Genomic DNA, 13,241 nt, shown 5'->3' on the forward strand with positions numbered 1-13,241 from the left:
GAATTTACTAATGCTACTCCGGAAAAAAAAAAGACTTTCTTTTGTGATGAGGCTAAAACATTTAAACTTTCTAGAGTCATAAATCTTAAAAGCATTCTATTAATGTTCATTATTCACTCCCATATCCATTAGCTCATGTGTTTGACTCTCCTTAAGTTGTCAGGAATATGTCTTTCATAAACAAAGATGGAAGCAGAATTTTTCCTTTCCTTCTTGCAGAGTTAAAAAGTTTCAGCTCCACAGAGTGACCCTGTCCCAAAGAGTCTGTATCAATCACAAGCTGCTCATATTTATTCAGCCACATAGATGGTGTTATTATGGATGTTTAATTGGTCATTGCTATTCCCCTGGCATACTCAGGACAGACTCCATTGCTCCTTTTACAGTCCTAGGCCATAATAAGGGGTTGATTTGTTTTTTTTTTAACCACTTCCTTCATTCAACAAAGGTAGTTTAGACAAGAATGAGGATCACACAGGATGTGATATATCAAATATTAGGCATTTTCATTATTTCTTTGTGACTTTCTTAAGAGAAATGTTCATTATAGAATGAAGAAATTTAATTAAGATACTTTTTCAGGAAAGTTATCTGACCTTCAACTTCTAGTCTTCATAGAACCAATAATTACTGATTATCTAGCAGTCAAGTAACAAATGTTTCTTCTATTAAAGATGTTTGTTAAAAATGTTGTTTCTTGTATTGTTTTCTTGTATTAAAGCAAGAATCTGAAGGATAGCTTTATCTCTAAGCATAATTAAACTCAAGTTGGTATTTTATGACTCTTACACTTATGAATTTGCTACATCTGGTGCCACTGATTCCTGTCCACAGTAAATATATTGAGTAGGAGACTGTTCTACCAGTGCTTCTTCTTAAAGTGGACCTGACCTTCAGGATATTTCCAATAATGCTGAAAGCTCTAGCACTTATTCCTAAACTAGAAGCTTTTAAGATACTTTTTCAGTGACAGATTATAGACTATCCTTTGTCCAAGGAAGGACTGATGTGACCAAGCTTAGAAAAGGCCATATGTAGTTCAGTTTTGGTGGAATTACTTTTTTTTTTTTAAAGCAATGGAGGTTAAGTAACTTGCTCAAGGTTACAAGGCCAGTTATTTCTGGGTGTGGTGGTAAGTATCTGAGCCTGGATTTGATCCCAGGTCATCCCGACTGTGGGGCCGGTGCTGTTACTCGCTGTGCTACCTGGCCGCCCCTTCATTTTTAGTCACAGCAACTCTAGATTAGCGTATGCTAACATGTAGAAAATGTGGTCATATCTGTAGGTGGTGGGCAAATCCATGCTGAAATCAAGATATTTAAAGTATTTCCTAGTGAGTCAGAACCCTCCAAAGGAATATTTTTGGTTTTGAGAAGTATTTTGTTTTTGTTTCATAGAGGAATAAGTAAAAGAGTTAATAGTGAAGGAGCAACCAAAATGGTCAGAATAGGGTTTTTTAAATGGGTATTATTTTAATCTTAGGTACTAGAACTGACAAAAATAATTTAATATACCATACCTCTTCTGAAAATATACATACATACATACATGCATATACACAAACTTATGTATATGTATCTATGTTTTTACACAGTGTTTAGCTGTATTCAAGGCAGACTATTTTGAGGTGAATTACATCTTTCACTTCTTATGGAAATAATGTAATGCCAGAACTTCCACAGGATAGCGCATTTTGCTTACTTGATTTTATATATAGGGTTGATGTAGGCATGTACACATCTTGGGTGAGTTTAAAGTGGTTCCTAATTTGGAAACGCAGAATTCCTTAAATAAATCTGTTCTTTTTTTGTCTGTGTTGAAAGATTGACTGTTCGAGTACTATCGTGCTGGATAATCTTGTGAGGAAAGATGCTAATATAGAGCACAACCAACCAAGACCTCCTTCAAACCGAACAGTCCAATCACCAAATTCCTCTGTGCCATCTCCAGGCCTCCCAGGTATAGTACTTGTTTTGGTTTGTGTATATAGCTTTTAATCCTGCTTGTAAATAGAGGTTATCCTTTATTCCATTTTCAGGGGGCCTCACTGATGCCACTTACTGGGCTATGAGAAATCAGGAATAAAACTACATAAGCTGGGCAACAAAGTTCAGCTTCTTATTGCTCAATATTGATATGTTTGATTTTACAAGGTTAAAATGCTTTATTTTGTCATTATAATTATTTTATCCTTATTTTGAATCCACTATGGTTAAAGCCTCACTCCTCACTACCCTGCATCCCTGCCTATGAGTGTTTTAGTAATGCTTTTTGATTGGCAACATTATTCTTGCTATTCCTTAAGTTTACACTATAGGCCTATATTACTTTCTTGTCCTTTGTACTGTGAGCATATTCTTTCATAGACAGAGTGAAAGTTAAGTGATTGCCTTATATTCATGTATTTCTAGTCATAGAATCTCAATAATTTTACTGGCTCTACGTCTATTGAAAAATCATGCTTTAATGAATTACTTGTTTTCAACTATATTTATTAGTGAAATTCTATGTACCCATCTCCTACTTTAACCAGAGAACAAGATTTTTTTGTTTTTGTCCTAAGCACTCTATGAAAAGCAAATGTTATATTGAAATAAAGTCGTAGGAAGAGTTTTATTCCCCCCTCCCTACCCTCCTCTCCTTCCCAGGAAAGCATGCATTCTGATACAGGTTATGCATGTACAGTCACATTAAACATAGTTACTTGTTTGTCAGGTTGTGAAAGAAGAATTTGAACAAAAGGGGAAAACCATGAGAAAGAAAAAACAAATGGAAAAATAAAATAGTGTACTTCAATCTGCACTTAGACTCCATAGCTCTATACCTGTATTTGAATTGCATTTTTCATCATGAGTCTTTTGGAATTGTCTAGGATCGTTGCATTGCCGAGAAGTGCCAAGTCTAACAAGTTCGGTCATCACTCAGTGTTGTTGTTACTGTGTACAGTGTTATCCTGGTTCTGCCCACTCCACTCAGCATCAGTTCTTATAAGTCTTTACTGGTTTTTCTGAATCTGCCTGTTCATCATTTCTTATAGAATGATAGTATTCCATTACAGTTGTATACCACAGCTTATTCAGCCATTGTCCAGTTGATGGGCATCCCTTCAATTTCCAATACTGTGCTGCAAAAAGAGCTGCTATAAATATTCTTATACATATGGGTCCTTTTCCCATTTTTATGGTCTCTTTTGGTATTGCTGGATCAAAGACTATGCACAGTTTTGTATCCCTTTGGGCATAGTTTTGGGAAACTTTTTTTTTTTTAAATAATTTAGACTCCATACCTCTATATGTGTATATTCATTAGAATGATGTTTTTAAGTCATAATGTGAGGATGCATAGCTTTCCTTCCATTTTTAATCATATTCATCAAATTCTCTTATTTCCTTCCTGATTCCAGTGACACCCATCATTCTAGTTCTGGCTCTATGCTAAAGCAGCCTCCCTGACACAGCACTATAAAAATATTTTTCATTAAATAGTTTTTCATTGTTTTTTTCCTGCTCTAGAATCTGTAGTAGTTTTCTTTCTCCTTCCTCATCAAACCTAAGGACTTAGGCCAGCAATCTAGAGTATATTCAGAATATGCTTTTTTAGTTTGGTTGTTCTCTTAATCATATGCTCATTCTTCTTTGCTTATGCTTGTTCCTGCTACTGTGATTCCCTCTTGCTTTCCATCCTTTTGCATCCTATGTATATTTTAAGTCCCCTTCTATTCTTTAATAACTATAGTATTTCTCTGTATCACACAATTTAGTACTTGGTTATACCCTGTCTTGTATTTTTTCTTGCTGCTGTTGAATATAGGTTGGTATTAATTTTACATTTTTCTTAGATGCTACTCCTTAGTACACAGATGATACTTTAGAGTCTTTTATTTACACATGTTTTTTTTTATCTTAAGTATACAAATAATCTTTGTTTTTTTCAGGACCTGTAACTATGACTAGTGTACATCCACCAATCCGCTCACCTAGTGCCTCCAGTGTTGGAAGCAGAGGAAGGTAAGCTGACTATTTTAGTACATAAAGATAAACATCTTGTAACAAGATTCATTTTGCCAGTTCCTTTATTTTGCAAATATTTTGTTTCATTTATTTCAAATTATCTAATAAAAATAAGATAGCATTTGCAATGAAATAGCATGTGGAAATTAAGAGTAATGTAAATATAATGGAAGGAAAGGTAGCATTTTCATTTTGAAATAGTATAGGCAGTAAATTAGTGACTAGAACTTTTGTGATGACCAAAAACAATGGGGGGGGGGGGGCGGATGGAGAAGCTGGATGGATAAATGTCCAGTACCTGTCTACTATAGTCTTAATAAATACTGCTCAAAAGGAGAGAAGAACCTTTCCACATTTAATGTATCCTGTGGGTCCTGTACACCCCAACCTAATAGTTCCTTTTCTGTCCTCACCAAATAGAATTTCTGCTCTTCACAGCTCAGAAGCACATGCATATTCCCTCAACTTGCAGTAGGAAAAACACCTATTATCAATCTCCTTTCATCCTAATAATTTTACTATAAGAGAATTTTTAGATCAGAAAGCAGGCAGAGTTGTCATCTATCCCTGTCCACAAAAAGTTAAAATGAATAGCGCAGTACATTTTAGCAAGACTTTACTGACTTTTGTATTTAATATTAAGTTTTAAAATTTCTTATTATAATGATGATAAGTTGGTGTTTAATCTTGGCCAGTTTTTTGGCGGGGGGGGGGGGGTTCTGTTTTTGTTTTGGTTTGATTGCTTTTTAAGGAAGGCCATAGGATATTTTATAGAAGCAACCTACTAGGTCAAGCAAAAACATAGGTTTTGTTTCCAAAATTCACTCCTACATTGATTGTTTAGAATTTAAAACACATTTTTATCCCATTGATCACACGCTATAAAATGATAGTTAGATTTCTAGGCTACCCTTCAAAAACCCACTTAACCTATCATGAAGCTAAGCTACTAAATAGGATCCTAGGAAAAGGACACACTAAATACAAAATTCATGAGTTACTACCCAAGGCCAAAATTGAAAATGGGCAAAGTTTCTGTTTGTTATCATCTTCCAAAATATCCTCACTATAAAATGTGGATGTAGTTGTCTTTCTGCCTTGACATTTTTCTATTAAAAGTGAAAACAGGGGGTGGCTAGGTGGTGCAATGAATAGAGCACTGGCCCTGGAGTCAGGAGGCCTTGAGTTCAAATGCGGCCTCAGACACTTAACACAAAAACTATCCATGTGACCTTGGGCAAGTCACCTAACTCCAGTTGCCCTCCCAAAAAAAAAATGAACACAGTTGGGATGACTAGGTGGCCCAGTGAGTAGAGCACCGGCCCTGGAGTCAGGAGGACCTGAGTACAAATCTGGCCGCAGACACTTGGCACACTAGCCATGTGACCTTGGGCAAGTTACTGAACCCCAATTGCCCTCCAAAATAGCAAAATAAATAAATGATAAAAGTTATTCTAGACATCACCTGTCTTGCTAATAATACATCACTATTAGAACAACTTGGTTTCTGTTACTGGGTAATCAGTAGCAATGATAAGTCTAGGACATCACTCTATATTGTCCCATACTAAAGATATCCTACTTGTAATGTTGCCAATAACTTTACAGCATATAGACTTTATTTCTCTCTTCCTTTTCTTTTTTATAGCTCTGGCTCTTCCAGCAAACCAACAGGAGCTGATTCAACACACAAAGTTCCAGTGGTTATGTTGGAACCAATAAGAATCAAGCAGGAAAATAGTGGCCCCCATGAGAATTACGATTTTCCTATTGTTGTTGTAAAGCAAGAAACAGATGAAGAACCTAGATCTCAAAATGTAATCATATAAGTAATAGAGACTGTTCTTAGTTTGAAGGGTGTGATTTTTATAGCCATTAGGCAAAATGTTAATAATTAATCAAGGAAATCTACCACTACCGTTGGAAAAACAGTGACTTTTAAAAAATATTGTTGTAACAACATCAATAAGTATCATGAATACCTTGTAATGCATTTCGATATATAATTTTACCAACTTTATTGCAACTTTATTATTTGAAACATGTTTATTCAGAATGCCTAGTGTACATAATAATCGATTCTCATGTTCTTTTGAGGTAAGGGAGAAAAGTGAGTCAAGCCAGGGTAACAGTAATGGGGGGGGGGGGGTAAAAATAGTCCTTTTCAAACTTTTTTTTCTTTTTTGTCCTATGCAGACCAATTTTCCAAGAAGCATACTTACCTCACTGCTCTTGGACAGTAACCATAACACCACATCTGAGGAAACTGTTTTAAGAACAGATGCCCCTGATAGCACAGGGGATAGACCAGGACTTCATGCAAGTCCTTCAAATGGAAAGTCTGGATGGGGAGGTGCCTCACAGAAGTCACCCCTTCATGGTGGAGAAAGTAGGAAAGAAGATGACCCCAATGAAGATTGGTGTGCAGTGTGTCAGAATGGAGGGGAGCTCCTCTGCTGTGAGAAATGCCCAAAAGTGTTCCATCTTACTTGTCATGTGCCTACATTGATGAATTTCCCAAGGTAAGTTGTGTCTCCGTATCTCATTATTACTGTCTATGATGCCAAAATAATTGGCTACTTAATAACTCTGTATGTGCCACAGAAATTGAGTGTTGGGAACACCTTTGTTTAAACACTTGGCAGTAGTGTGGCAGCTAATTTGGTAGATCACTTGGATTCTATAAAGTAAGGTCAAAAGGGCATCTGCCTTCATAATTTTGTATTTACTCTTTAATTTTTACCTCAAGTAACTCATTCAATGAATATTATTTATAGTACTATGTTAGCTGAGTGTGGTATGAAATTTAAATAAGGCTTTTTTTTTCTTTTTTGGCTTTTTGGGAGGCATTTGGGGTACTTGCCAAAGTTCACACGGCTAGAGTGTGTGTGTGTGTGTCTGTGTCTGTGTCTGTGTCTGTGTCTGTGTGTCTGTGAAGTGTTGGAGGCCAGACTTGAACTCAGGTCCTCCTGACTCCAGGGCCGGCACTCTATTCACTGTGCCACCTAGCCAACCCCGAAATAAGGCAGTTTTGTGTTCTCATCAAACATTTTACTCTTCCACTAGATATGATCCTTGTATGTACCTGTGTGTTCTTAATTTTCTCTTTTAAAAATGTTTTATTTTAACTGAATATTTCCATTCTTATGGATTCAAATTATGATACGGATAGAACTCTTAATTATTGAACTTTGTAATAAGTTAAACTTTATGAAAGTCTTTCTGAAAGCTAAAGATTGTTTACAAAATGGAAAAACGATAATATTTATCTTCTTACAGATCTATTTTTTTTTTAACTTCAGTGAATGTAAGAAAGTGTTTTCTGATCTATCACGTTTGAAAACTCTTATTTGTGTCTTCTAAAAAATTGATTTCAAAGGACATTTATGAATCTAATTCCATACCTTAGTTTTGGGTCTTTTGAACTTGAGTCACTTTGGCTTTCAATTAAAACTATGGACTTAGAGGCAACATGCAAGATTCTTCTCCTTCATTTCATCTTCCTTCCTTAACCCTCATATTTTACAGATAATGTGCTTTTCAATGTCTTCATGGACCTCCAAGAGCTTTTTATCCATTTTCTTTGACATTGATCTGTGCCATATCACCACCTCCTTTGAGGGAGAAACTTTTGCTTTCCTAAATTGTTCCACGCCTCTGCATTTTCCTGTTACTGTTTCCACCTCATAAATGAAGAGACTGAACTGATTGAAATAATTATATTTCCCCTTCATTTTTTAATCTGATCCTGCAACCTAAAGTTCAGTCATTTTTTTCCTTTTTATGCACTTAAATGAACTGCACTTGTTCTGTAGCATCAGTTATATTGTTAAGCTTATTTCTAGATTCCAACAGAATAATTGTCCTTAAAGAAGTTGTTTTAGATAAAGTATGACTTATCCACCTCCCCCTTCTTACTTTCCTGTCTTCGTTAATAAGCCATTCTGTAATGTGGTCACTTTAATAATAAGTAGTTATGTTATATCGTTGTGAATGTTGTACTTTGGTTTCTGTGATGTTTTACTTTAGTTTGTTGCTGAATAAATAGAAAATTCACTATAAAAAAAATAAGCCATTCTGTAAGTCCTGTCTTTTATGGAAAAAAATAAAAGCATCTTTGATAGTGGATAGGTGGATAGTGGATAAATGGAAGGTGCCTTAAAAATTAACTAGTCTAACTTCATTTCCTATATCTAGTTAGTCTGTAAATCTTTGCATTTCTCCTAAAATACTTGTCAGTTAATCAACAAATATTTACTTTGGGCCCGCTATGATTCAGGTACTGCAGTACACAAAGATAAATGTAAAAGAGTTCCTGCTTTTGAGGAGGTTCTGTTCTATTAGAGAAGATGATATTTATATAAGTTGCTGGGGGAAGAGTCAGGAAAAGTATCATGTGATTATTATCATCTCAGCTAGATTTTGAAGCCCAGAGAGGGCTATGATCATTTCTTCCAGTACTGTCCTATAGTGAAATACACAATAGACATTTCATGAACAAATGTTTAATATAAATCTACTCTATACCTGGATTGAGGGAAAAGAGGAACTTAGACTCCTAGTAAATTAATTTTCTTCTAAATCTTTCTTATAAAGAGGGAGAGAAATATTTCTCAAAATTATATACTGGCACAAATATAATTCCAAAAATTCAAGCATTTTATTAAAAACTCAAGAACTGTCATTTTTCTTTTTATTCTAGTGGAGAGTGGATTTGTACCTTTTGTCGAGATTTATCCAAACCAGAAGTTGAATATGATTGTGATGATCCCAATTACAACTCAGAAAAACGAAAATCTGAAGGACATATGGGATTAACACCAATAGATCAAAGGGTAAGCTTAAATTCAATGTGATTGGCCAGCCTTAGAATGTACCTTTCAATGAAGGCTTGTCTCACATTAGTGAAGAAATGTTTTCTGAAAGTCAGCTGTAAAGTGATTTTTTTTCTCCTTCTAAATTAAAATCCTTTTTTGTAATGTGTTTCTTTTTATAATTAAAATTGGAGATGCTTCCCAACAAGAATACCACTTAGGATTCTATAGTAAAAATTTACTTTAACCGTCTTTTGAAGGTTTTCTAAAAATTAATTGGTGTAATTTAATTCATTAATTTGAAGAAATAAATTTATAATTAATATAACAATAATAGTGATAAATTATATACTATTATCAATATCCATGGCCTCTAAGGTCCCTTTTAGTTATAAAGGTTATGAACCTTTGAAATTTTTTTCCTTGTAGGAGAATATCCCCCTATATTATACTAGCATATTAGGAGTAAAGGGTATGTGAGAAGCAAATGTGGGAAGGTTGGTGCACATGGGCCAGAAACACTCCAGAAAGATAAGGATGCTGAGTCAGTTAATACTGCAAGTTGCAGCCTCTCATTCAATAATCAAGAAAAGATTTTGGTCTTGAAGTACCTATTATGCAGCCATGACCCTTTTCTTGTCTGTCATAGATAAGTTTGACACAATCTGGTCCTAAAAGCCTATGGTAATTATTATTTAATTTCTTTTGTTGTGGGTGATTTAGTTATCCCTTGGCCTTTTCCAGATTTCACATCTCTTACCAAGTTCAAATATATTGCCAGAAAACAATAATTAGGAGTCCTGCAAGTTTTTAAAATCATGTAACTTTCAATAATATTTCTTTCATCATAATTCAGTTTTCTGAATTCATCAACATTATTTCTTCATATGTGAAACAGAAAAATGTGTTCTTCCTTGTTCTCTAGTCCCCGGTGTAGAAACATAGAATTACAGTCAGAAGTGACATTAGAGGGACATAACTTTCCTCCAAGATTTTCATCTAAAATATCCCTGACAAATAGACTTTCAGTGTGCTTCAAGATCCCTAGTAATAGATTGCTTCCATGTTGTCTCCAACCCATTCTGTTTGTTTGTTTGTTTGTTTAGTAGCACTGTTGGCTAAAAGGCATTATACCTTCACAGGGCGGCTAGGTGGCACGGTGAATAGAGCACTTGCCCTGGAGTCAGGAGGGCCTGAGTTCAAATTCTACCTCAGACACTTAACGCTTATTAGCTCTGTGACCTTGGGCAAGTCACTTAACCCCAATTGCCCTGCCTTCTCTCCTCCAAAAAAAACAAACAAATAAATAAATAAATGTTGAACCCTAACCTGTCTTTTCTTAACTGTCATCCATTCAACCTTCTGTTCTCTGGAGCCAAGGAAAATGATTGAATAATGTTAATACTCATCTTTCCTAAATCTTTTCCAGCAACTACAACAACCGAAAAAAACCACTTCTAGTTCCTTTATTCAATATTATTTGAACAACCCTCACCAAATCCTGGTTATATTACCATTTTTTCAATATCCTTTCTAAAATGTAGCTCTCAGAATTAAGCATCATACTCTAGACTACTTCTAATTAGGCTAGAGTAGGAGAGAAACATCTTTTTCAGTATTATGTACATATGACTTCTGTTAATGTATTCTAAGAATGCATTAGCTTTCTTGAATACTGCATCACCTTTATATTAAGGTTATGGAACATTATTAAACCACCTCTCTTACACACACACTCAAGCAGCTTTTTTTTCCCCACATACTTGCTTCTGAGACAATTTTTCGCCATTTTTTAAAAATCAAAGAAGTACAAAGTATCTCTGTTATATTTCATTTAATAACTTTCAGGTCATCCTGGACTGTAGCCTTCCTGACACTATTATTCCAAGAGGACCTTACCACTCTTTCCCCACCTTTGTTATTAGCTCTAATTCCACGACTTATTTTTTCCAGTCTCAAGTTTGTTATTGTAGCTATATTGATCTCCTTAGACATACTTTCCTTTTCCCATTGGAATCATTTGCTACTGTGTTACCAGAATTTTGTTCCTGAGAAACTCAGATCCTTCTATAAATCATACTTATTCTATCTAAACACTCTGACATTTGCTCTTCTAAAATCCAAAAGGTGTGTCAAATTATACCTAGAGTTCTCTACCTATTTCAATTAGAAAGTATCTATCATTTCTTTCTTAATTGGTCAGAATCATGTTTAAATACCAGTTCCATTGATCTATATTTAGCTTTACATTCTGGAAAATGTAATTACCTGCAAAGCAGGCAAATATGTTCAGCTGATCTTTATGTGCCTCTAGCAGATGATCAGAGTTTCTGTTGTGTTTTGTTCAATCACCACTGTATGATAACATTGCAGTTTTGTGATCCGTAGCAGGAACTTTTCCACTTATTAGAGCTGGTCATAACATACCAAACAGTTCCTCCAGTGTAATTGAAGTCCGTGGCTTACCCAGTACTTGTCATTACTCTCTTATGACCACAAAAAATCTTTGCCCATCGTGGTCCCTTCCTGTGCTGATTACCTCCGCGTTGTCCCCCTGCATGCACCTTGTTTGCTCATAATGTCATCGCGTTGTCTCTGGTTACGCTGTTAGCGCCTTGCTCGGATGCTTTTCCTTGCTTTCCTTTTTATCCCCAGCACTTGGCACAGACGCTCAGCATGTGTTTATCAATAATGCTCATTGATTGTTAAATATTCATTTGCGTTTGTGAAGCCCTGTTTTATTGTGCTTTCATTTTTTGTTCAGAAGTGTGAACGACTACTTTTGTTCCTTTACTGCCATGAAATGAGCTTGGCTTTTCAAGATCCAGTTCCTTCTACAGTAAGTAGTTATGTCATATTTAGTTCTTATAATAAAAAGAAATGTGATTTTTCCATTAAAAATTGGGAGAGGGGTTTCTTTTGGCTAGTATACTGTTTTCCAGATTTTTAAAAATTTATTTGCACACAAAACCTATGAAGCTTAAGTTTGACTCATTACTCATTTAATATTTTCAGTCTAAAGAACTTCATAAGCTAACTTAAAGTTTCTGTATTGTTGGCCACGCTTTTTCTAAATGAACCTGAATTCTTACCTCTTCAATTTACCTTCACTTTCTGTAACAATTTATAGCAAATTTACAATTGCTCTTTCAGGAGGTTTAGGGAACTTTTTTGTTGTAGTTGTTTGTGTTCCAAGTAAGAAACAGGTTGTTAAAATATATAGTCTCTTATTAGGAGCAGCATAAATTTATAATGCTGGTGTCAAATTCAAAATGAAAGGGACTCCTGTGGGCATAAATTGACTTAAAAACACAATACAACATAGATAATGATGATTTTTAGTTTTCCGGTTTTGTTCAATATTTTTCTAATTACCTTTTAATCTAGTTTTACTGCCCATGAGTCAAATACCTTTGGTATCATATAGTATGCTTTGTTCTGGAAAATTATCCCCTGAAATGGCCATATTATGTGAACTCACACTGCATATTTCCAGTGGGCTGGGACAGTTACCATATTTTACATAATTATAACTTTGAGCAGTGCAAATTTGAATAAATGCTACCCTTTAAAAAGTTCAAATATTTATAGTAATTGTGATCTAGCAGTAGTCTACAAAAATAGAAACCAGATTTACCCTAAGTACAATAGAGAGAATGCTGTGATTTTCAAGTTAGGGGACCTGCATTCAAATCCCAGCTTTGTCACCTGTATAATTTTCAGCAAATTATTTCACTAACTACTCCAGTCCTCAGTTACCTCATCTGTATAATGCAAGCACTAAGCTTATTTGATTTCTGAAGTCTACAAATTCTAAATCAACGATTGTATTATCTAATGTGTTGCCCGGTAGACATAACACAAACTCAAGGTGTCTTTAATATGGTAGAAAAAAACTTAAATTTTTGTCCCAAATTATACAGTTTAGTGAAGTTTCCTTTATGGGTTTACATTTTAGGTATCCCTCCTTAAGTCATTTCATGGAGTTGGAAGATCTCTTTGCCCCCTCAGATTAAACCTTGATAAAATTCGTTAATTTGCTCATTTGTCCTAAGGCTTCAAATGTCAATACCATTTATAGTGGGAGATTGTAACTCATCGCCAAACTCATATATGCTAATAGTTGTGTTAGCTACTAAAGAATAGCTGGATAACAAGGGTACCAAAGGAGAAAAGGGGTAGTGGAGGTTTTTGACATACCAACACAAACTTCTCTACTTTATTTTGCTGGGATTTTGCTCTTCTTCCATCTTAACTTTCTAATCAGTGAATCTGAGACCTGCTATAAATTATTCTAAAATTCTTCCAGTATTTGTACTTAATTTCTGTTGATTATATATGCTATTTATAAATCACTACTTTAACAAAAGCTATATAGAATGGTTGACTAATAGCATCCAGAAGTATTTCATCTTAA

The 13,241-nt window shown here is 34.9% G+C and overlaps 1 protein-coding gene across 6 annotated transcripts in view; it reads left to right on the top strand.

The window, feature by feature from the left end:
* Positions 1-13,241, top strand: part of TRIM24 (tripartite motif containing 24) — a 151,443-nt gene that overhangs the window by 132,821 nt on the left and 5,381 nt on the right. For all 6 annotated transcript variants that reach the window (XR_011168182.1, XM_069087308.1, XM_069087309.1 and 3 more), the window contains 6 exons: positions 1,824-1,959; positions 3,935-4,007; positions 5,659-5,827; positions 6,207-6,532; positions 8,713-8,845; positions 11,589-11,663. Coding sequence is in view for 5 of the 6 variants with exons in the window: in XM_069087308.1 (XP_068943409.1) it covers positions 1,824-1,959; positions 3,935-4,007; positions 5,659-5,827; positions 6,207-6,532; positions 8,713-8,845; positions 11,589-11,663 (912 nt within the window). In the remaining variant the exon portion in view is untranslated. The remainder of the gene's footprint in view (positions 1-1,823; positions 1,960-3,934; positions 4,008-5,658; positions 5,828-6,206; positions 6,533-8,712; positions 8,846-11,588; positions 11,664-13,241) is intronic.

The sequence above is a fragment of the Petaurus breviceps genome, unplaced genomic scaffold, assembly GCF_028583685.1.
Source record: "Petaurus breviceps papuanus isolate PSGF00001 unplaced genomic scaffold, PetGlider_PUasm1.0 181, whole genome shotgun sequence".
Taxonomy (NCBI): Eukaryota; Metazoa; Chordata; class Mammalia; order Diprotodontia; family Petauridae; genus Petaurus; species Petaurus breviceps.